General features: G+C 54.0%; 1 protein-coding gene across 5 annotated transcripts in view; it reads right to left on the bottom strand.

Moving 5' to 3' along the window:
- FGD5 (FYVE, RhoGEF and PH domain containing 5) overlaps positions 1-24,075 on the bottom strand; it is a 130,983-nt gene that overhangs the window by 19,196 nt on the left and 87,712 nt on the right. For 4 of the 5 annotated variants that reach the window (XM_043442610.1, XM_043442614.1, XM_043442613.1 and 1 more), the window contains 7 exons: positions 12,719-12,879; positions 12,304-12,460; positions 11,627-11,714; positions 9,919-9,969; positions 9,288-9,346; positions 3,323-3,394; positions 2,310-2,378 (listed from right to left, as the gene is read on the bottom strand). In XM_043442610.1, the coding sequence (XP_043298545.1) occupies positions 2,310-2,378; positions 3,323-3,394; positions 9,288-9,346; positions 9,919-9,969; positions 11,627-11,714; positions 12,304-12,460; positions 12,719-12,879 (657 nt within the window). The remainder of the gene's footprint in view (positions 1-2,309; positions 2,379-3,322; positions 3,395-9,287; positions 9,347-9,918; positions 9,970-11,626; positions 11,715-12,303; positions 12,461-12,718; positions 12,880-24,075) is intronic. The other variant, XM_043442612.1, reaches the window with a different exon arrangement.

Genomic DNA, 24,075 nt, shown 5'->3' with positions numbered 1-24,075 from the left:
CAGCTGAGCAACTGAACAACAAAGAGAGTAAATATTTCAGTCTTTGTAGGCCAGATGGTCTCTGCTTCAACTGCCTGACTCAGCCGTTGTGTCCCAAAAGCAGGCACCAGTGACACTCAAGAAAGAACGCCTGAGACTGCACTCCCAGAGACCTCTCTGAACAAAACAGGCAGCCAGCCGACCACCGGGCCAGAGGAAGCCTCCAAGCCCTGTCCGGCTCTGTTCTTCTAACACTGACGAGAACCACTGGCCAGGCCAGGCGCTGGGCTGAGCCCCTGGCAGAAATGATCTCAATTCGGCCCCCACCGTCCCCTCAGGCAGGCGCAGAGGGGGAACCGAGCCACAGACGGGCTAGACCCCCCTCCCAGGTCTACAGAGCTCATCCGTGGAGGGGTCGGGATCAGGAATGAGTGAAGGTGCCTCCAGGGTGGTGTGCTTGGGGGTGGCCACACCCCGCCCACCCCCGGGGAACCCGCCCGTGTCAGCACGGTTACCCTGCCTTTCTGCGGCTGCCCCTGGGGCCACTGCTGCCATGGCAACGCCATCAGCACCCAGGGCTCTGTGAGTGGTCCAGGACCACACGGCCTCCCTGCACGGCAGCGCCAGCCTGCCAGAGGGAGGGCTTCTCAGGGGAGGTGACAGGCGGTGGGGAGGACGAAGCAGAGGGAGAAGAGCCTCTGGACTCGGCTCCTCTGGTCTCTATATGGAGCCGAGTGACTGCCGAGGCCGGGCCAAGGCCCCGGGGTACAGGCCACAGAGGCTCAGCAAACCCTGGTGGCTGCCCGCGGACAAGATGCTTCCAGCCAGGCTCGCGATTCCCCTGCTCAGGCCCGTGACGCCAATCTGGAATTCAGACCCCTCCAGCTGGCAGGGTCTATCCGAGGTCCGCTGGAGACCACCCCACCTGCCGCCAGCCCTAAGAGCAAAAGCGCCCATCTGCACCCGTGACTCCGCCAGGCCAACAGAGGTGTTCCAGACACAGCGTGCTCCTCACACCTCCATCCTTTGCTTCTGCTGTTCCTACTCCTGAAATGCCCTTCCTTCACCTGCCGGACAAAACTCCAATCCTTCCTTCTGAACTTAACGCGGGTACAGTTTTCCCCAGGAAAAAAAAACACACAAAACACTCAACATAGGGCAGAGCACCCAGTGAACACTCAACAAATGCCAGCCGCCACGGTGTCGTCCACCTTTCTATCCCCTGACTCTCCTGGATCCTCCTCTTTCCTTCCAGACTCCCCCCTGCCCTCGAGATTTTGCCCGAACTACTCTCATAACTCAATCTTTACCCCAGACACTGGAGGTTGAGGGCAGAGAAGGGACTCTTAGGTATTGGGTTCCAGCACTCAGCAGACAGGAGGTGCTTCAACAGAGAGAACTCCTACCCACTGACTCACAGCCTCTCCACTTTTACTTTGCACACAATTCTGACAAAGTGTAAGGAGGCTGTAACGGCAGGCTCAACTGATAGAACAAAAGCTGACAGTGAACGGTGAAGAAGCAGAGGGAAAAATTACTTCTGCAGAGAGAAGAACCTAACAGGCAAACCCCCTTGGCGGCCTCAGGACTGGGGCCAAGAGCTGCCTACAGCTCGGCATCCACTGCCGTTGTTCAGTCGCTCAGCTGTGTCTGACTCTGCGACCCCACGGACCGCAGCACGCTGGGCCTCCCTGTCCATCACCACCTCCCAGAGCCTGCTCAAACTCGTGTCCATCGAGCTGGTGATGCCATCCAACCGTCTCATCCTCTGCCGTCCCCTTCTCCTCCTGCCCTCAGTCTTTCCCAGCATCAGGGTCTTTTCCAGTGAGTTGGTACTCCCCCCACCCCCCAGGCCTGGACGTGCCCCGGTGGTCCAGACTGGGCCGGGAAACCATCCCGGACGTCCCTCTGGCCCGTCCTGCGCAGAATGCAGACAGGGCCGGGCTCAGGTCAGAGCCCTGGCTTCCTTCGGGCCTCCGCCCCCGACCTGCTGGGAGGGCCGGCCAGGTCAACTCTTATTTCTGGGTCTCTGGTGGCTCACATGTCAGATAAGGCAGCTGAACAGTAACTCCCAGTTTAAGACCCTCCTGGTTTTAGGATGGGCACATGAATAATGACATTACATGTCGCAACATTCCCCTGAAATCAAGTAATCCACGAGGGAGAGGCTAGAAAGCCCTCGGCTTTCGGGGACGCCTGTCTCCTCTGGACAATCCTCGCCCTAAGGGCTCAGCTCTGGTCTCCACGGCCTTCCTGCCGTCCTCGGGTAATGGCCCCCAAACGCTTCACAGAACCCGCAGTCCGGGCTTAACTAGGGGCTGGGTACTTACCAGAAACAGGTGCCGCGGGCGTCTGTTCTTCCCTGTGACTTTCATCAGCGTCCCTTCCTTCAGAAACTCCTGTGAGCAGAGCAGCAGACCCCGGTGGTCAGGCTGACACCCCCCGCTCTGCCCTGGAGAAGGCTGGGCGGAGGCCCTTCAGCGGGAAACCAATTGCGGTGCCTCCCGGAGCTCGGGACAGTGGCTCATGGCAGACGCCCCTGCGCAGGAGCCGTGCTCCACGCTTGGTGGGGCAGCCCGGGAGACAGGCGTCTGGCCTTTCGGGAGCACCCTCTTTGAACCACACCAACCCAGACAGCATGCCAGCCACAGAGTGGTCCCAACAATGACTCGGTCCCTAGTTTGCCGGGCAAACGGATGCCCACGGGCATCCGAGGAGAACAGAGCCCCTGAGACACCAGTTTGCTAAAGCGGCTGAAGATCTGTGAACAGTTGCTACAGACCCCTCAATTCTGGAGGCTACAAACCGATGTCTAATACGTAGTCACTAAACAGGACTCCTGCCAAAACACTAGGTGGGATTTTATACCTAAGTACCACCTCTCACTCCTTTGTTTCTTGTCCTTCATGGACCGGAATAGGTCATGAACACATTTTTTTTACTGCTCTTGAGCTGAGTTTTGTGTTTTCCATTTGGAAGCTTTAAAGTGGGTAAATCTGTCTTTTAAAAAATGTTGGGGTTCCTGAGAGATGGTTTCCCAGATTTCCCAGCAACTGGACTAAACTGAGGATGCCGGTGTCTCTTCTTCTGAGAGGCACATGGAACCCCAATGGCACTGCTTTTTAAAGGCCCCTGAGAGCAGAAAGCCCTAGGGGAGACAGCCAGGGGCCTGGGGAGCCCAGCAGAGCCCTTGCCCTCCCGCCCTGCCCTCCCCCTGCCCCCCTCCCTCCCTGCCTACGGGCACCTGCAGCCAGGCCTGTCTGGGGCCAGCCCGGCTGAACAATGGGGCTTATCAGGGCCTCGCCCACCTGCTGCCGGCACCCTCCTCGGTGGAGGCACTCACCCTTCCTGGCTGGAGGAGATCCCCTTGGCCCCGAACACTGTGCTCGATGTGGACCAGCTTCTGAAGGTTTTCCTGCGGGCGGGAGCAGGGCGAGGGGGAGATGGTCAGGGCCCCTCATCCCCTCTTTAAGGAGCGGCCCTGCTTCCACTGCGGAGGAGGAAACACAGTCCTGGAGGGACCTGCTCCCAGTCCGACTTCCTGTCGCTGGTGGGACCGGGAGCAGAGCCTGGGTCCGCGGGATGCCACCTGTGTGGACTCCCGGCAATCTGCCTAGTCCCTGTGGGCCTGGGGTGTGACCCGCCCTCTGTCTGCACGCCGTGGAGGTGGTCACTTGGCCTCAGTGTGCTGTCCGATATCCTTTTATCTGGGGCCACTGCTCCTACTCTAGCCTGTGTCCCCTGTAACACCTGGAGCATCCAGATCGCAATAACCCAGAAGGGACAGAAGCCTCAGGCCAGACTGGCTCTGTGGGCTTAAAGCCTTTGGTGGAGAGCTGGGTTACTGAGACAGAGTGACCGAGAAAACGCAGCGCCTGTGGAAGAAATGCTCTGGGCTCCCTGAAGAAACACGTGTGCCCAGGAGCTCACTGGGAATTCACAACATGTACTGGGTACTGGGCCCCTCCCCTGTCCCAGTGGCCGGGAGTACTGGAAGGGCAGATGACCCTGAACCTCACGCAGGGTTGGGTTTAAAGTCAACGGAACACGGTGAAAACTGTGCAGACAAAATGCTTTGAAAAGGCCTCGACACTGTCCCCAGTTCAGTTCAGTCACTCAGTCGTGTCCGACTCTTTGCGGCCCCACAGACTGCAGCACGCCAGGCTTCCCTGTCCTTCACCATCTCCCAGAGTTTGCACAAATTCATGTCCCTTGAGTCGATGTTACCACCCAACCATCTCATGCTCTGTCACCCCCTTCTCCTCCTGCCTTCCATCTTTCCCAGCATCAGGCTCAGTTTAGGGCATAAAATCCTACCCATCAGAAAACGTGTACAAGTTATTCTACCTCTGGTTATGACTTAGGAGCTGCAAGGAAACAATGCCCCCACCCTAACAGGGAGAAAAAAAGAATCACATCATCTACAAAAGCAGAGCTCTGCTTATGTTTATTGGAGAGCTGGGGCCCCCAGGACCCCACTGAGGACACGAGATGAATGAATTATCACGCCTCTGGCAACACACAGGGAGGAGGTGGTCGGCATAAAGAAGGTTGAGAAGAAAGCAGGTAAAATGTTAATGGCTTCTTAAAGGTCAGGTGTGGGCCGCTGGGACGGTTTTAAGAATACGGGGAGCCCCAGACCCACGGGGCATGTGGAACCCCTTGCAAGCTCTTTCCAGGAATTTCTGCCCGGTGCTTACAAGGAGGAGTGGGAGCAGAGAGAATCCCCTCTTGGTGCTGGAGGGGGTGTAGGCTGCCAACTGTGGGGCTGGCACGAAACCCAGCCCACTTCCCCAGGGCCCTCTCTGCTATGAAAGCCTCCACCACTGCGGGAGGCGGGGCAACCCTCCCACTCCCAGGCCCTGGGGCAAAGAGCCCATGGCTTCCGAGGCAAGGGCAGAAGCAGCAAGAGGTACCGGTTCCAAGAAGAGGTGGGTGACCTCTCAGGTGCAGGATCACGCGCCAACACAAAGCAGAAACCTGCCCAAGACCCGCCACTGACACACAGCAGAGGCCGGCTGCCCGTGATGGAGGGGCAGGAACGCCGAGAGAGAGCCGGGCTCGCAGGCCCTCCTTAAGACCGAGGCTTGTCCTCGGGGGCCGTGACCCACGAGCCCTGTGTACCAGGACGCAGTGGTCTAGCCCCAAGGAGGTGAAGGACGCAGAGGTCCCTTCCATGGTGCAGAGACTGCAAAAAGGTGAAGACGCAGCAGGAAAAGTCCCTGGCCCCTCGGGTCCCACACAGAGTAGCAGGTGACAGCAGCCACCTCCTGGGGGAGCGTGAAGTCTGCGGGGGTCTGAAGGTGACTGACGACAAAACCTAAACCCAGCTCAACTACTGACTGCACTGATTCAGGTCCCACCCTTGCCGTGAATGGCATGAGTAGAAAAAGAAACATGTCCACTTTTAAAGGTAGATACTATTTCCCTCAGGTCTACAGATCTTCTGCACATAACGCTGTTCAATCAGATACGGGAAACACACGAAGCAAGGAAGAACCCTAACCCGTTGTCAAGACATAAAGTGTTCCAGAAAACCAGAACGTGAGGTGACACGGACGCTGGAGCCATCAGACAAGGACATCACAATAACGATGATTAATTATGTTAAAGGAGCCACTGGAAAAGACAGACAGCATGCAAGAACAGAGGGAGTTTCAGGAGAGACAGAAACAAACAAGAGATGGAAACATGAACAAGGAGAAATGTGTTATCAGAAATGAAGAATTCCTATGACAAGCTCGGCAGCAAATCAAACACAGCTCAGGAAAGAATGAATGAACTTGGGGAGGGCTTCCCTTGTGGCTCAGCTGGTAAAGAATCTGCCTGCCATGTGGGAGACCTGGGTTTGATCCCTGGGTTGGGACGATCCCCTGGAGGAGGGCATGGCTACCCACTCCAGTATTCTGGCCTAGAGAATTCAATGGACTGTATTGTCCATGGGGTGGCAAAGAGTCGGACAAGATTGAGCAACGTTCACTTTCACTTTCTTTTCAAGCTGAGATTCACCACACTGAAACAAAAAGAGAAAAGAAGAGTGCAGCGTGGGGGGGCAGAGGAAAGAACAGAGCACCCAAGAAAAATTTTCAACATTAATGGACAAAAAGCACAACCAGGAAGCTTGAGAATCGTAACAGGATAAATGCCACAACTTCTCCAAAACACACATATTTAGACATCATAGTCAAACTTCTTAAAGTCAAGGGTAAAGAGAAGATCTTGAAGGCAGCCAGTAAGAACAGGACCCATCACACAAAGAGGGTAAATATAAACACTGCAGCAGATTTCTTCTCTGAAACTAGGCAGGACATAAGACAGTGGAGTGGCATCTGTAGAGTACTGAAAGAAAGTTCTGGTCAACCCAGATTTCTATACCCAGGAAGAACATTTTTCAAAAAGGAAGATAAATTGGTCAATTAAAGAAATGGATGTTGGATGCTAGGAGCCAGGTTTCTACTCTATCACTCCTCTTGGAGAGGAAACTTACAGAGAAGCCAGGGGAGGAGGCTGGAATGAGCCACTTCATAACAAGTGGAGTTGAAGACTCAGTAAGAACTCATATTTAGCTTAATACAGGTGGCTATGTATAGAAACAGCTATACATATGAGTATATACACATGTCTGTCTTTGCTCTGTAGCCGACAGAATCGGAAGAAATGATACCCCAGTAGCAGTGAACAAACCGTGCCCACATCCTGGTTTCTAATATCATTATCCAATTAAACAAACCAAGGCTCTCGGGAGAAATAGCTGATTCTAGGACTGGGGCAGGAAACATTCAATGTGAAGCATCTGGAGCATCTCGTAGTGCCAGGAAGTAAGGAAGTGCTCAAAAAACAAGCAAAATAAAAATCCCCACCCAAACCCACATTGATGGGGGCATGTGAAAGGGACACGGGAACCAGCTGGCCAGCTCCTAACGGCCAAAGCTGCAACAATGTGAGAAATAAAATCAAGTGCTTGGGATTAGAAGTCAAACATAAACATGGACCCGTGAGTTCTTACTGATGTAAATAATTTAGATATAAATTAATTTAGAACTAGTGAACACATTAATAAACAAGGGAGAAGAGGCCAATCTCCCGTGCAGAAGATTTCCAAGTGATTTAGGTAGACACTCTTTCCTCAAGGGGAGGGAGCTTAATTCCCCCTTCCTTACGTGTGGGCTGTGCACGGAGACTTTCCTCCAACCAGTGTGGACCGGCAGGGGAGGGTGGAGCTTTACATGCGGAAATCCGACCAGCACAACCTTGACCAGGTAATCACGGTTCACATCAACATTCATACGTCATGTTGCCAGTGTGTGACCTTCATTTGATATTAAGAAAGGAGTGTTTTCTGTGATCTTTCCCCCCTAAACTATAAACTATGCATGCGTGCGTGCATAGTCGCTTCAGTTGTGTCCGCCTCTTTGCGACCCCATGGACTGTGGCCTGCTAGGTTCCTGTCCATGGGATTCTCCAGGCAAGAATACTGAAGCGGGCTGCCATTCCCTTCTCCAGGGGATCTTCCTGACCCAGGGATCGAGCCTGCGTCTCTTATGTCTCCTGCACTGGCAGACGGGTTCCTTACCACTAGTGCCACCTGGGAAGCCCAAACTATAAACTTAGTCTAATCATGACAGCTCAGCGTGGGAGGGAAGACGTGGCCCTTCCTGACCTGGTTTTTCTCTTTGGAAGCAGAGACATCCCCCCAGCAGGATGTGTGGAGCCCCCCAGTCCATCTGCTGCTATATCTGCTGCACGTCCTCCAAAGCGCCTCTGTATTTTGGCTGCTGCTGCTAAGTCACGTCTGTCGTGTCCGACTCTGTGCGACCCCATAGACGGCAGCCCACCAGGCTCCGCCATCCTTGGGATTCTCCAGGCAAGAACACTGGAGTGGGTTGCCATTTCCTTCTCCAGTATTTTGGCCACATGGAGGGAAATCTCACTGTCTACACAAAATGCCAAAGAGCAGGGAGCCCCCGGACGTCAGGGAGAACCGGGGGGAGGGCCCGATGACCCACCAGATTTCCCACCCCGCTGGCTTCAACCTCCAGGCTTGCAGACTCCTCCATCAGCCACCCTGACCTCTCCCCCCAAACTCTTTTTCAACTGCGCCTACATTGGTCCCATCCTCCAGCCTCGCTGGGTGACCCAGTGCTCTGACACACCAACACTTCCCGTCTTCACACCTGTATCCAGGCACTCCTCCGGGGTCACCTTGGCCCCCTCTGCCTTCATGGCATGCGTACAGTCCTCCCTGCAGGGGCACCTCCTGTATCATCACGTCTCAGCATCCCCAGGGGAGAGATGAAACCTTTCTCGGAAACTTCTCTCATGATGTTTATCATGATGCTTCGTGTCCATGTCTAGAACGCTCTGCTAAGCAGTGATTTCCTCAAGGGCCAGGACTCATGGTTTTATCTTTGTATCTCCAGATCCCAACCCAAGAACTGACATCCAGCAGGGGTCTAAGAGATGTCACTTCCCTTCCCCCTTTTCTACCTGTGAATGACTCGCTGTAAGGATGCTCTGTGCATCTGTCACAGCAAAGCCGAGCAACAGCTTGGCACACATACCACCACCACTCCCACCTCTGCCTGCATCAGACATCACTAATCGATCACCGAACTTTCCCCGCCGAGCCAGGACTCAGCTTCAGAATCATTCCCAGCACACAGCTCTAGCTTATTTACAGCGTAAAGGAGCAGAAAAAAGTACAGACACCACTAACCATGGAAACCACGGGAACAGAGTTGGGAGGTGGGATAAAGCTGACCATCCCAGACAGACACCCAGTAAACATCTGATCAGTGTCTCCCGAATGAAGTTACACACCGTCAGAATCAGGCGTGTGCCCAGAGCTCACTTGGTTCCGTGCATGAGCAGGTCTCAAACTTTCGTGGGCCAGACATTTAGCTGGGGCGCTTGTTAAAACTGCCTGTCTCTGAACCCTACCCCAGAAGTTCCAGCTGGCAAGATCGGAAGGCATGCCCAGGAACCTGCAGTTTACAGAGCACTCCAGGTGCTGCTGTAGATGCTCTCAGACCAGGGTCTGGATGCTACCTATCCGGTCTGTGCAAGCCTGCAGCCCTCCTCACTGTTCAAATAAATGGGGAACTGGAGACTCAGAGAGGGACACACAGGACCTGAAGTCACAAAGCAAGTGTCAGGGCCAGAAACCACGGCTCTTTGCAGGATCCCGTGAGACACACGATGGCCTGCGTCCCCCCACCAAGAAGTGGGGGTATTACAAGGCAGACCTGGGCAGGGTGGAGGGGCCCCTGGCGCCTGCACCCACAGAAGGTGCCCAGGGCCAGACTTACGCCTTGCTCCATGCTGTCGTTGGCCCGATCTGTGACCTTGGAGATGAGGGTCAGCGCACCTGTGGAGAGAAGCAGAGAGCACTGGACCTTCTGGGCAGGGCCAGGCTAGCCGCCACCTGCTCACCTCCTGCCCCCAAGGTCCCCCTGCAGGGCCGTGCAAGGGGGTAGCACCAATCCTTCCCACGGCTGGGTGAGGGCACTGGCCCAACCCCAGCTTGGCCGCTACTGCCTAAGTGCCCTTGAGAGCAGTGTGACCCCTCCATGCCTCAGTTTCCCTGGCTGCACATGGAGCATGTCAACATAGAGACTGCCCTGGCAACTCGTATGCAGTGACGGCCACACAGAACGGGGAGGGAATCAGGAGTCTAGGGAGTTTTTTAGAGCCGGCGCCCCCTCCTATCACCAAACTCTGGTCACCGCCTCTGATTGGATGTTAGCCTGCCCCCTGGGGAGTCCCCACGGTTGAGGCAAAGGGGGTGTCACTCAACAGGCCCGGAGGCCTCCTGGCCCCTGCATGCCCAGCCAGCAGGGAGGGGGCCGGGCTGTGCGCCTGGGAACTGGGGTGGAGTCCAGAGCTGGGGGATGGGGGGGCCCGAAGCTCCGCTTCCTCCGGGTTCACATGCAGACTTACCCTGCGTGTCATCGTACTCCGCTGAGTCCGGGCAAAGGTTATTTAAATAGTCTGCGGACAGAACAAGAGCTGGGAGTCAGTTCGCCCTGGTGAGGCCTGCCCTCGGGGTCCACAACAGGAGACCCTCCATCTCCAGGGATGGAGGAAGACTTCCAGAAGGATGAGGGGAACCGCCTCTCTCCGGCCAACCCGACTATAAGAACACACCGGCACCGGCATGAAGCCGGGCCCTCAGCATTACCACCAGTAAGGCGCCCGCCACTGCTGGTTGTTCATTCATTCATCCACAGACGCTGACTGAGCGCCTGCCGTGTGCCTGTTGCCGTGTGAGGCCGGAAGAGTCACACAGTCTGCTGAGGGGGACACAGATGTGACCCCCACCCGGCAGAGTGTGACGTGCGAGACCCCTGAACACATTCACACCCACAACTGCTCAACATAAGCTGGTCTCACTCGAGCGACCTCTCCACGCCACTCGCTCACTCGGGCAGGGTTGGCATTCTTGCTACTTATTAAAGGTGCCACGTTTGCTCAGACCCCAGGACCTTTGCACTCACAGTTTCTTCCACTCGGTACGCTCTCCTTTTGGATGGCTCGTGTCCTCACTTCACTGAGATCGCTGTTCAACATTACCTCCTCGGACAAATCTTATCTGAGGCCTGGATCTTACACAGCAGCCTGTTCCCCTGAGTGTCCTTAATCTGCCTTCATTTTCCTCAGAGCTCTTATCACGGACATAATATATATTCTTAATTCCTTACTTGCTTGTTTGAGTATAAGCTCATAGCGTCACAGACTCTGGCTGTTTAATTCACTTCTACCTCCTCAGTTTCTAGCACAGAGTCCAATACACAGTAGGTGCTGAATAAATCCTGGTTGAATTAGATGAACAAACCCTCCATCTCCTGGCCTGAATGTCTTTTCTTACAGCTTGATCGCTTTCTGGAGTTACACGCATATCTCTACGGGTGCAGTTCCATTTCTCGCAAACAGAGCATCAGCTCCTGGGCCAGGGGCTCTCTGTCCACTTGGGGGGCAGTTGCTCAGGACAGAGATCAGGGTGTTTCTGGCCGGCAGAGGTCGGGGAGGGGATGACATTCCCAGGGGACAGCTGGTAGAGAAGGAGGACCTGGGGCTGAGACCCAAGAAACACTGACATTCCTGGAGCCACGAGGAGGAGAGTGAGAAGAGTCAGAGAGGTCAGAAGGAGGCGGGGAGAGTGTGTATCACAGAAGCCCAGGAGGAAAGGGCTTTGAGAAGCAGGAAGTGGTCAGTGACAAAGCCACAGAGAGGGCCAGCAGGTCCGAGGGGAAAACATCCGCTGACTCAGGAGGGCTCTGGTGATAAGAACAGATTTAGGGAAACGAGACCCACAGAAGCCAGGGAGGAAATGCAGATCAGGGGAAGATGTGAGTTGCTGTGTGTTTGGCTGGGAGAGGCTGCAGCAAGACGCAGCTGCCGGGCACTCAAGCAAGTTTCCACGTGCCGCGGGGGTCCGGAGCTCAGCGGGAGGAAGGGGGTGGGCTGGGTGCCTGGCACCTTCACAGGGGCAGGGGCAGGACTGAGCGACCCTCCCCACCCCTTCCGGCCACAGTGGGAGGCGAGGTCGCCGTCGTGCACACCTGGCCGGGTCTCCCCCGCGGCTCCGCAGGTGCCTCCCCTCCCCCCTCCCCACCGGGCCCCTGCACCTGCCCTCCCGAGGGCCCACCTGTGAGGAGCACTTGATACTGGAACAGGCGCCTCACCACCCGCAGCAGCCGGTGCTTCACGTTCTGGCCGCCTCCCTGCTGACTCTGCTGCTCCCAAGAGACCAGAACAACAAAACTCCATCAGGGACCCCTGCCCCCGGCTCCGGGCTCACGGCATCCCACGTGAGCCCAGCCACACATGTCCCAGCCGGGCCTGCTCCTGGCCGGGCCGAGCCATCTCCCAAACCAGGGTCCCCTCCTCCAGGAAGTCCTCTCAGATTAGCTCTGCCCCACTCTGACAGCTCATTCCTTCAGGCTCACACACTGCTACACTCAGCAATACATCTCTCCCAGCCCCTGCGAGCTGTAGAGAAAAGTCCATGAAGCCAGCAGGTTACTGGATCCTCAGCTGGTGGCCATTTGTTGCTCACTCCAAAGGCTTTAGGGCCCCGACTTGCTCTGTGTTCCTCTCCCAGGACAGAACAGCTGCTAAAACCCTCCCCGTGGCTGGTGCTCACGGAGTTGTCAGTGGTGGCCCAAGGCGGGATGTTCTGGCTTTTCTCTTCTGCTGGGTCACCCTCTCTTCCCCACCCATCCAAGTCTGACCTTCCCCTGATTGATTGGCATGAAGCCGTTCCATGCCCGCCTCCACCCCTACATTCTGAGAGCGGGTTCCTGGGAGGACCAAGGGACCCACCTCAAATTCTCGGACGGCCGCTGCCAGCCGCGGGGCGTGGAGGCAGTTCTCACCGAGCAGACTCAGGTACCTGTCGAACTGCAGGATGTGAGCGGCGTGGTGCTCAAACTCCTGCTCCCGGGCCAGGAAGACGTCAGCCACCTTCTGTTGGCCTTCCCTGCAGTCAAGGAGAGGGGAACGGGACCCCCAAGAACTCAGCCTTGTGGCCCCCAATCAGTGAGGACCTGCACTGCATCCCAGGTGGTGGACCCTGGGGGGACCCTCCCGCGGCAGGCAAGGGACCAGACACCCCTGTGTCTCTGCTCTCCCGCCCGTCAGATGGAGACACCGCTTTACGTGTGTGTGTGTGGGTTGCCCGCCTCCTCCAGCATTCCCCTTGGCAACGGGGTGGGGGTGGGGGCGCGGGGCGGCTCACCATTGTGCCAGCCTCTCCTCCAGCTCCTCCAGGATCCCCTGGTGAAGGTCGCGGATGGCCGGGAGCTCACTCAGGCCACGTCGCAGCTCCTCCCGGGCCACTGGGTCCTTGCCCTCGTAGTCCGTCTCATCCAAGGCCCTCACGACCGCTTCGTGGAAATCCTGAAACCCGGAGAGGCCTGTTACTAACGCGCACGCCCACAGGGCTGATTGAACCCAGGCCCCCTGGCAACCGCCTCACGGCTCTGGAGTCCTGACTCCGTGCTGACTCCAGGGACCTCCTGCCACCGTCTCAGACCCTGTGGACCAGGGGTGACAGCATACTCCTGGTGATCACAGCTAACAGCTGCCCAAGGAGCCCCCACAAGCTCCTGGCATGGAGCAGGTCTAAAGCTTGTTCATTCCTCCCCTTCCTTCTGGGAACTTGGGTGTACCCTGTTCTTTTACGAGACGGGTAAGAAGTGGGGTAATTCCTCCTCTGAAGAAATATTATGCAGCTCTTGCTTTACAATTATGCATCTTTAAAGACGTTCATGGGCTGCTCTTTCACAACAAAATCTAAAGAAACCACAGGCATCCGCTCCCGGGTGTAAAAACAGTGAAGACGGTGACTATGTAGAAACCTCCACACGTGGGACTAAGAAATCGAGAAAAAGCTGCCTTCTCACCACAACACAGCTGTGTGAAAGATGAACAAAGGAAAAGCTGAAAGGAAATGGGATGAAATGTCAACAGAGATAGTGTCGGGGGTATGGAATTAGGAATCGATTATTTTCCCTCTTCTCGTCTCTGTTTTCTAAAATGCCTGTGAAACGATTAGGTTCTTTAAAAATTAAATTTAATAAACACTAACATTATAAAGAATCTAAGACTTCTTTCTCACAACAAAAATATCTGACCTTCAAATACACACGTCCTTACACGAGGCTCAGCACTGCAGAGTTATAAATACACGGAATATCCTGAAGCCACCTTGAATCACGAAGCAACGAACATCAGGTGAACCTCAGCATCAAAAGTCATGGTCCGGCCATGCAGTTTTTGTTCAGTCGCTAAGCCACGTCTGACTCTTTGCAACCCTATGGACCGTAGCCCAGGAATCCTCTGTCCATGGGATTCTCCAGGCAAGAATACTGGAGTGGGTTGCCGTGCCATCCTCCGGGGGATCTTCCCGACCCAAGGATCAAACCCACATCTCCCACATCTACCTGCATCGGCAGGCGGATTCTTTACCACTAGCACCATCCCAGAGTTCGCTCATATTCATGCCCATTGAGTCAGTGATGCTATCTAGTCGTCTCATCTTCTGTCACCCCCCTTCTCCTCCTGTCCTCAATCATTCCCAGCACTGGGGTCTTTCCTGATGAGTCAGCCCTTCGCATCAGGTGGCCAAAGTACTGGTTCAGCCCAAATCCAGAAGGTCAGGCCGCCTTGTCTGCCTTCAGGAAGGACAACCACCCTGCCTTTTTCAACTGCCTCCCTGACGGGGAACTCATCAGTGGGCAAGACGGTTAATCCCATCGCTGAACAGTTGTCCCTGTTAGGGAAGTTTTTCATAGATATCTGAAAAGGGTTAGTGCCCAAGAGGCAGGGAGGTGGGATGGGGCTGAGAGAGGGAGCGGAGGAGAGGGGAAGAAAGGGAGAAGAGAAGGCAGAGGAAGGGGCAAGGATGGACTGAGTGAGACAGATCACGGGAGCGGGCGGGAGGGGGGCGGAGACCCAGGGAGACTCTCTGGCCGCCCCAGAACATCGGCAAGGAGGCCACTGTGCTCCAGGCGGGACGGCAGGTACGAGGCTGCAGAGGTCTCCACTTGCTCAACACCCCACCCTGTCCCGAGTTGACCTCCTCACACCACCGGCAAGGGGGCCACCAGGAGGGCGGTCACCCTGGCCTGCAGTGCCAAGGAGCTCACCTCCCCATCACTCAGGTCAGAAACTCGGAGTCCTCTGGGCAGAGAGTATGTGTGTCCTTAAGCGGAGGCCACATGCTCGAGCCATAATTAGAAACCGAATTCCATTGTACCTGAGCAGCCAGAGCCTTTCCTGAAAGCCAGTCCCGGGGGTGGAGGAAGTATGAGTGACAGGGAGAGGCCAGCTGGGTGGGGTCGGCAGGCAGAGGGCGGTGGTTCTGAATTCTCAGTTCCGCCCAGAGCCGGCTCTGGGACCCCGGGGTCGTTCTGAACCTGGAGGGGAGGTCTCTCTGCTGACCTGGTGTGGGAGGACCCACCCACCCCTTCCTTCCGGGTCTCTGTGTATTTCAGGAGCCAGCCTCCAGCCCCACAGGGACTCCGAGCCCTGCTCAGTAGCTCAGTCGTGTCCCTCTGTGACCCCATGGACCGCAGCACGCCAGGCTTCCCTGTCCTTCACCATCCCCCAGAGTTTGCTCAAACTCATGTCCACTGAGTCAGTGATGCCGTCCAACCATCTCACCCTCTGTTGCCCCCTTCTCCTCCTGCCCTGAGTCTTTCCCAGCATCAATGTCTTTTCCAGTGAGTCAGCTCTTCGCATCAGGGGGCCAAAGGATTGGAGCTTCAGCATCAGTCCTTCCAGTGAGCATTCAGGGCTGATTTCCTTTAGGACTGACTGGTTTGATGTCCCTGCTGTCCAAGGGACATCTCAGCCCTGGCATCCCAGAGAAAGAGGGAAAACATGCCGACACAGCTGATCGCCCCTCCTGCCTGGCAGCTGGTTGACAGCGGACTTTAAACACACTCCCTCATCGGCTCTGGGCAGGTTCCAGCTCAGCTACCCCAGAAGTGATCACAGGCAAACTGCCAAGCTATCTGAGCCTCAGTTTCCTCACCTGTAAAATGGGGATGACAGTCCACCAAGTATACACAGCGTGAGGCTCCTGAGAGGCTCATCCTCATGTTTAAAACTGCTTTGTAAACTGTAAAGCACTATTCCCACAGCAGCAATGCTTCTGTTTTATTTTATTTTTAAAAATACTTTATTTTTGGCCGCACTGGGTCTCCGTGGCTGCTTGACGGCTTTCTCTAGTTGTGGGGAGTGGGGGCTACTCTCTAGATGTGGTGCTCTGGCTTCTCCCTGCGGTGGCTTCTCTTGTTGCAGAGCATGTGCTCAGGCCCACAAGCTGTTACTCTGCAGCATCTGGGATCCTCCCGGGCCAGTGATCGAACCTATGTCCCCATGCACTTGATTCTCATCCACTGCGCCACCAGGGAAGCCCTGGTTCTGTTTGAGATAAGACATCTTCAGAACAGGGCCCTCCCATCTCCTGAAGTCCAGCAGAGCGTGATTTATCAACAAAGGAGTTTTATAACGCCTGCAGATGGATGGATGGCAGGGTCCTCATTTAACAGAAAAGCAGAGTGAGTCACGGGGGAGCCAAGACCTGAATTGGGTCACCCTGACATGCAGACCAAGAACACCGAAGCGGGGAGAGGGAGTGGGAAGGACAAGCAAAGACAAGGCTGTGTTTGCATCACACTCCAGGGAGCTGAAATATTAATGGCTTTGCAAGCTGGCTTCTCATCTGTAATTAATTCTCACTCAATTGGCTCAGTCCCAACAGGCAGGACGGCCACCATCAACATGAGTCATTCCATAAACTGGTGCACAATGGGAATTGTTCAGACATCGGTTCTGCAAACTCACTGGAAGTGCGGAGAACCCACCACCCCATCCAGGGAGCGATCGACAGTTTCTGCTGTCACTGCACCTGGGGGCCCAGCAACCACCACAGACAGAGGAAAGGCAGAGTGGATCCATGGTCCTCATCTCTTTATCACTCAACAAGTATCCTGAGCACCTGCTCTGCTCCGAGCCGTCAGGGAAGAAGGGTGGGAGCAGGAGAGACGCTGTCCTGCCCTCAAAGAGCCTGCAGTCTCGGGGAAAGGCAGAGAGCAACGTGATGACGTCAACACAGGGTGTAAGTGTCACGCTGGAAAAGCACCGGGCCGTGCAGACCCCGGGAAGGAGACCGGGCTTAGCTCCAGGGAGGCCACGCCCTGGAGACAAGAGGGGGAGTGGTGCCCGCTTGGGGACAGCAGGTGCAAAGGCCCTGAGGTGGGGGAGGAGCTGAGCAGGGTGTGGTTTGAGTGCTGTGGGTGTGGCTAAGTGAGTGCATGTGTGTGTGCACTCAGGATTGGAAGATAAGGATGCTGAGGGGTCAGACGGGACCCATCTCACAGGCGCCCTGCAGGCTTCTTAAGGGACTTGGGTTTCATCCTGGGGTGATGGGGAATCCTGAAGGGTGCTAAATAGGGGAGTAAAATGACCAGATATCTCTCTTTAAAAGTTCACTTTGTTGGGAGAACAAACTGGAGGCAGTCAGTCTGTTGTTTCATGTTTGGTTCTAACTGTTGCCTCCTGACCTGCATACTGGTTTCTCAGGAGGCAGGTAAGGTCCGGTATTCCCTCTGTTTAAGAGTTTTTCACAGTTTGTTGTGATCCACAAAGTCAAAGGCTTTGATGTAGTCAATGAAGCAGAAGTAGATATTTTTCTGGTATTCCCTTGTTTTCTCCATAATCCAATGAATGCTGACGATTTGATCTCTGGTTCCTCTGCCTTTTCTAAATCCAGCCTGTACATCTGAAAGTTCTCGGTTCATATGCTGCTGAAGGCTAGTTTGAAGGATTTTGAGCATAATCTTACTAGCACGTGAAATGAGCACAATTGCACAAGAGTTTGAACATTCTTTGGCATGGCCCTTCTTTGGGATCGGAATGAAAACTGACCTTTTCCAGTCCTCTGGCCACTGTTGAGTTTTCCAAATTTGGTGACATATTGAGTGCAGCACTTTAACGGCAGCATCTTTTAGGATTTGAAATAGCTCAGCTGGAATTCCACCACTTCCACTAGCATTGTTCGTAGTGATGCTTCCTAAGGCCCACTTGACTTCGCATTCCAGGATGTCTGGCTCTAGGTGAGTGATCACACCATCGTGGTTATCTGGGTCATTAAGACCTTTTGCACAGTTCTGTATATTCTTGCCACCTCTTCTTAATCTCTTCTGCTTCTGTTAGGTCCTTACTGCTTCTATCCTTTATCGTGCCCATCTTTACATGAAATGTTCCCTTGATCTCCAATTTGCTTGAAGAGCTCTCTAGTTCCGTTATATATTACAACTATCTTTTAAAGTAGATAAATTCATATTTTTAGTTGGAGTTTTAATATCAAGCTCTCAAAAATTAACATAATGAGCAGACAGAAAAGTACACCACTTAATACTGTTAACAGATCAGCACACTCAACAGATTCACATCAACCCCTATCGAGATCCCAGCTGCCTTTCTTTTTTAACAGAAATTGACAAGCTGATCCTAAAGTTCATATGAAGATGTAACGGATCCACAATAGCCCAAACAATCTTAAAAAGGAACAAAGCTGGAGGAATCACGCTTCCTGACTTCAAAACTTACTATGAGGCTACAAGAACTGAGACTGTGGTAATGACACAAGGATATTCAGGTTAATGGAGTGGAACTGAGAATCCAGAAATAAATCCTCACACATTTATAGTCAATTGATTTTTGACAAGGGTGCCAAGAAAATTCAGTGGGAAAATAATCTTTTCTACAAATGGTGCTGAGATATGCAAAAGAATGAATGCGGACTCCGTCTTTAGCTCATACACAAAAGTTAACTCAAAGTGAAAGACTAAAAGAAAGAGCTAATACTATAAAACTCTTAAAAAATGAGAGTAAATCTTTGTGATTTGGGGTTAGGCAATACTTTCTTTGCAGAAGACCTGGGTTCAATCCCTGAGTTGGGAAGATCCCCTGGAGAAGGGAAAGGCTACCCACTCCAGTATTCTGGCCTGGAGAATTCCATGGACTATACAGTCAGATTATACAGTTGGCAAAGAGTTGGACACAACTGAGCGACTTTCACTTTCACTTTCAAAGCTTTCTTAGATACAACACCAGAAGCACAGCGATGAAAGAAAAAATAAATTAGAGTTTATCAAAATTTAAAACTTCTGTGCTTCAAAGAATACTATCAAGGATACAGAATGGGAAGATACATTTGCAAATCATGTATCTGATTAGGGGCTGTATACAGAATTATAGTAAAAAGACAACCCATTAAAAAAATAGGCAAAGGATTCGAAAAGACATCTCTCCAAAAAATATATACAAATGGCCAAGAAACATGTGGAAGGATGCCTAACATCATTAGTCATCAGGGAAATGCAAAATCAAAGCCACAACTGATACCGCTTCACACCTACCAGGATGGTTATAATTAAAAAGACATAACAACAAGCAGTGCAAGGAACTGGATAAACTGGAACGGTCATACTATACCAGTGGGAAGGTGCTAATGGTAAAGAATCCGCCCGCCAATGCAGGAGATGCAAGAGATGTGAGTTCGATCCCATATCTGAAAATGGACTTGTGTCCAGAATATTTAAATAACTCCCACAAATCATTAAGAAAAGGACAGACAACCCAATGAAAGAATAGGTCAAGGACATTTTTCACAAGAGGATTTCCAAATGGCTAGTAAACAGAGGAAAGATACTCAATGTCATTAATCATCAGGGAAATGCAGGTTGAAACAACATGAGAAACCGCTATGGACTGGCACAGCGGCCGTGAGTAAAAGCACCGACGGCAGGTATGCTGGCCAGCGTGCGTGGGAAGTGCTAGACCCACACGCTGGGAGTCGGGGTGCGTGTCGCTTCAGCCCGTTATAAATCTACTTGGCAGCTTCCAAAGAAGCTAAATCTACGCTCACCCTACGACCCGACAATTCCACTGGCCTCCCAGGTGGCACAGTGGTAAAGAATCCACTTGCTAAAAGGGGACGCAAGACACCTGGGTTCAACCCGTGGGTTGGGAAGATCCCCTGGAGGAGGGCATGGCAACCCACTCCGGTGTTCTTCCTTGGAGAATCCCATGGACAGAGGAGCCTGGTGGGCTACAGTCCATGGGGTCGCAGAGAGTGGGACACGACTGAGGACTAGCCCCTGGGTCTTAGTTGCAGCATGTGCGATCTTCATTGCGAGGTGCGGGTTCTCTCGTTGTGGAGGATGGGCTCCAGAGATCTGGGGTCATGGCCTGAAGAGAGCCACTCTGATCTCAGAATGTCTCTGAAGTCTCTTATTTCAGCTTAAAAATGAATGCATATTTTACATTGTTCTCCCAAATACGCTATGCTTAGTCGCTCAGTCGCGTCCGACTCTTTGTGACCTCATGGACTGTAGCCCACCAGGCTCCCCTGTCCATGGGATCCTCCAGGCAAGAATACTGGAGTGGGTTGCCATTCCCTTCTCCAGGGAATCTTCCTGACCCAGGGATCGAACCCAGGACTCCCAAATTGCAGGTAGATTCTTTACCTAATCTGAGCCACCAGGGAAGCACCCAAATATATCCATGTCCAATTTATTTAAAATTACGTTATCTAGAGCAAAGCAGAGGCTCTTAATAAATGTGTCATGTTTCTCTGGGGACTTCACTTACTCGGCAGGCCACCTACTGTCTACCTGCAGCGGACTCACGTGTGTCCCAGCCTGGAAGGTAATGACTATACAGAATTTTGCACTGTCAGGCTACCCACCCTTGTCTGCATGTTTCTATTATCGTCCCTCCAGTCAAGCAGGGAGCAGACTGTCTCACCCATTTTTCTTTCACTCTCGCATTGACCTGGCTTTGCTCACAACCGTGCTGAATGGATGTTTGCTACTTTCCCACTAGGTTCTCAGTTTCAGGGGCAGCCTTGCAACTCCCAATGATCAGGCTGCACTCCGGACCAAAGAATCACAAATCTCTGAGGGTGGGACCTGAGCATCTGTGTTTTTTAAAGCTCCTGGGTACCCAGGCACGGGCAGTCTGCGCTCAGGGAACTTACAAGATCACCCATCTGTGGGTCTCAAATGTCAGTGTCAACACAGGTATTGCCTGCAGGTTCCTGAGGACACAGATGTCCAGGCCCCACCGCCAAGTCTCTGACCTAGGAGACCTGGGGTGGGATCTAAGGATACTCCTCTCCCTCAAGCTCCCGGGAGGTGCTAACGCTGCTGGTTCAGGGACCGCACCTTGGGACCTGCTGATGGAGACATCTTTCTCACACTGTCCTCCGCGGAGACCCAGGGGGAAGGGAGGCAGAGGCGACTGTGGCCTCCCCCTGCCTCTGAACAAAAGTGTCTCTGCTTCACCCACTCTTCGTCTTGGCGTCCTGAGTGGCATTCCCTTTGAGAACAAGCTTCTGTGGCTAAAGACATCTGAGTCCCACCAGCCGTCTCAGGTGCGGCACCAAGATGGAAGAGACTTTCCAAGGTCACACGGCAATTTTTTCCCGTGTCACATGAAAATATAAAAAGAGGAGCCAACGCCTAGAATGGGAACCTCCTCTCCTAAGATGCCCCAAACAGCTACTGCCCTCACACCTCCCAGCACGCGGAGCCCGTCACCCGCTCACCCCATCAGGTCAGTGGGAAAGAAAGCACGTCTTCTCACACGACTAAAATCTGCTTCTCTCTGCTTCTCCCAAAGATCGATGCGCTCTCTGCCTTGGAAGAGCCCAGCAAAGACTCAGAAACCTAACCTCCATCCTACTCCTCCAAGCTGATTAAAAACTATTTCTGAATGGGCAGGGGTTGCAAAGATAAGTCAGAGACAGTTACTCTCCCTGTCCCTGAGAAACACAGAATTTTCTTGGTTCTGCACCCACTTTCCCAGGAGGAAGCCGTTTGGGGACTTAGTCTGGGTTATACTTGGGGTCCCCCAGTGCCACTCCCCACCACCAAATCCACCAGACCAACCTCCGATACAACTCCTTCCCTGCACCTGCCTTGCTCGAGTCCTGAGGGCTTGGAGATTCCTATGCTTCCCTTTCAAAACACAAAGCATCGTGGCATTCAGGCTCTGCCTGAAGACCAGGCCTCCAGACACTTCCTGTTCTGCCCACACTCCCAAGCCCTCCCCTCTGTGAACTTGTTTCTGCTGCTTCTACCTGCTGAAAAGCCTGTTTCTACCTCCTGTCCATCCACGTCCATCTCAACATCTCCTCTTCCAGGAAGCTTTCCTTGACTTCATTCCTCCTGCTCACATGAATTCCTCCCTCCTCAGGCTCCTTGCCACCTCACTGGAATGTCCCACATCTATCTGTGTATGGATGTGGGAGCTGGGGACTTCCCAGGTGGTGCTAGTGGTAAAGAACCCTCCTGCCAATGCAGGAGACGAAAGAGATGAGGGTTCGATTCCTAGGTTGAGAAGATCCCCTACTGTATTCTTGCCTAGAGAATCCCATGGACAGAGGAGCCTGGTGGGCTACAGTCCACAGGGTTGCAAAGAGTCGGACACGAAGTGACTCAGTGAGCACACACATCAGAGTTGGACCATAAGGAAAGTTGAGCGCTGAAGAATTGATGCTTTTGAACTATGGTGTTTAAGAAGGCTCTGGAGAGTCCCTTGGACTGCAAGGAGATCCAGCTAGTCCATCCTAAAGGAGATCAACCCTTAATACTCATTGGAAGGACTGATGCTGAAGCTGAAGCTCCAATACTTCGCCCACCTGATGCAAAGAGCTGCCTCACTGGAAAAGACCTTGATGCTGGGAAAGATTGGGGGCAGCAGAAGAAGGGGACGACAGGGAGGAGATGGTTGGATGGCATCACCGATGCGATGGCCATGAGTCTGAGCAAACTCTGGGACACAGTGACGGACAGGGAAGCCTGGGGTGTTGCAGTCCATGGGGTCGCAAAGAGTTGGATGTGACTGAGCGACTGAACACCAACCAGTTTCTCAGGGCTCTGGAGTCAAACAGGCCTGGCTCTGCTGCTCACTGGCTGTGTGACTGGGTAAGTCACCTTCTCTGGGACTCAGTTTGGGACCCACCCAACCACCTGAGAAATAGTTGCTGAGCACAAACCGTGTGTGACTGAGTGAGCTAACGTAAGTAAACTGCCAAGCGCACGCCAGAGGCGCTCCGCCAGTGCCCCACGGCTGGGTGGGGAAAGGGGGGCTAGCGGGCTCAAACTGACAGCTCACCAGTTTAGGTAAATAAAGTCTTAAACTCGCCGATAAGTCCTCTAGACCCTGCGTTTGGCCCAGTCATTCATGTCAGCACCGAGTCCGCCGCCAAATGAACCTCCTATGTGCTGGTAAGACAGAGGGCTGAGTGACTCCCCGCTTTCTCTGGGCAGTGTGGGGAGTCGGGCTGGGTGCATGGTGCTCCTGATGCCCCCGACACCCTTCCCCGCGGTCACCGCCACCGAGAAGGGTTGGGGGAGGTCGCTGTCAGAGGGAGGGCTCAGGGCGGACCCGTGAGCCTCTCCTTGCCCTTCTGCACTGTGTCTGCCTAATCCCCCTCCCCAAGTCCTTTCGCTCCTTCCTAAGAGCCTGCCAGTCCTCAGGGCCCCCGCCCCAGGCTGAGAGCCCTCTCCGGGAGCGTCAGCTAACCGCTCTCCAATTAACACTTCCCGTGCACATCCTTCCCCAAGCCCCCACCCTCCGCCCCCGCGACTTAACCCACCATCTGTCCCCAGGCTTAGCCTGACCCCCTCCAGTGCTTGCTGCCTTAAGGAGCCAACAGGTCAGCCCACCCTCCCCTTCCCGCACTCAACAGCCCACGGTCACCGGGCTCACGGTCCTCAGCGCTGCAGGCCACCAGCACTCTTGCGGGGGTCACCCAACAGCCTCCCACACACCTTCAGCAGATCGAACCCACACCCGCAGCCTGCCTTGCAGGACTCCCCCAGAACCACAGGGGCAAAACGCACAGACGTGACTGTCTACAGCGTCTGAAGGACAGCAGGGAGGATGCGGTCGGAGGAGACGGTGCAGACACGGGTAAGGATCGGGTCAAGGAGGGCCTCCCCGGGGAGGGGCCTCTCCTGGGGTCTCAGACGGTGACAGCTTCCAGTCGCCTCTCCCAGTCGGCACGCTGGCTTCTGCACAGGCCTACAGCGTCTGAGCCCAAAGGGGAGACCGAGGGTGGGAATGCTCTGTGTCTGCCAGGAGAGGGATGTTTTGCAGATGAGAAAACCGAGACCTGAAGGTGTCTGGGACCACATCACTTCAAAATCGCCAGTGACTCACTCCACGCGAGGAAAAGCAGAAGCCACCGAGCCTGGCATTTTTAGGGACATCTCAGTCCGGTTCTAACCTTGGCTCTGGACCAGCCACTTGACCCCTCATTCCACCTCCAGCCCGCCTCTCCAAACGCACCCATGCATTGACAGTGCCCGTTCTTCACACGTTACATGTACCTTCAGGCCCGGGAGTGCTCCTGGGTTGACCACCTGTCCTCCTCCACCACCTGGGCCTGGGGACTTCCTCAAACTCCGTGTCCGTGGCAGCTCTTCCGCCTACCTTCCGGGATACACCCAAGGGGAATCAGCCTGTCCATCCCCCACGCTCCTGAGGACATCCGCACAAGTCACACTC

The sequence above is a fragment of the Cervus canadensis genome, chromosome 22, assembly GCF_019320065.1.
Source record: "Cervus canadensis isolate Bull #8, Minnesota chromosome 22, ASM1932006v1, whole genome shotgun sequence".
NCBI classification, from domain to species: domain Eukaryota; kingdom Metazoa; phylum Chordata; class Mammalia; order Artiodactyla; family Cervidae; genus Cervus; species Cervus canadensis.
Note: the sequence above shows the minus strand (reverse complement) of the source record. Positions and strands in the feature narration are given on the sequence as shown.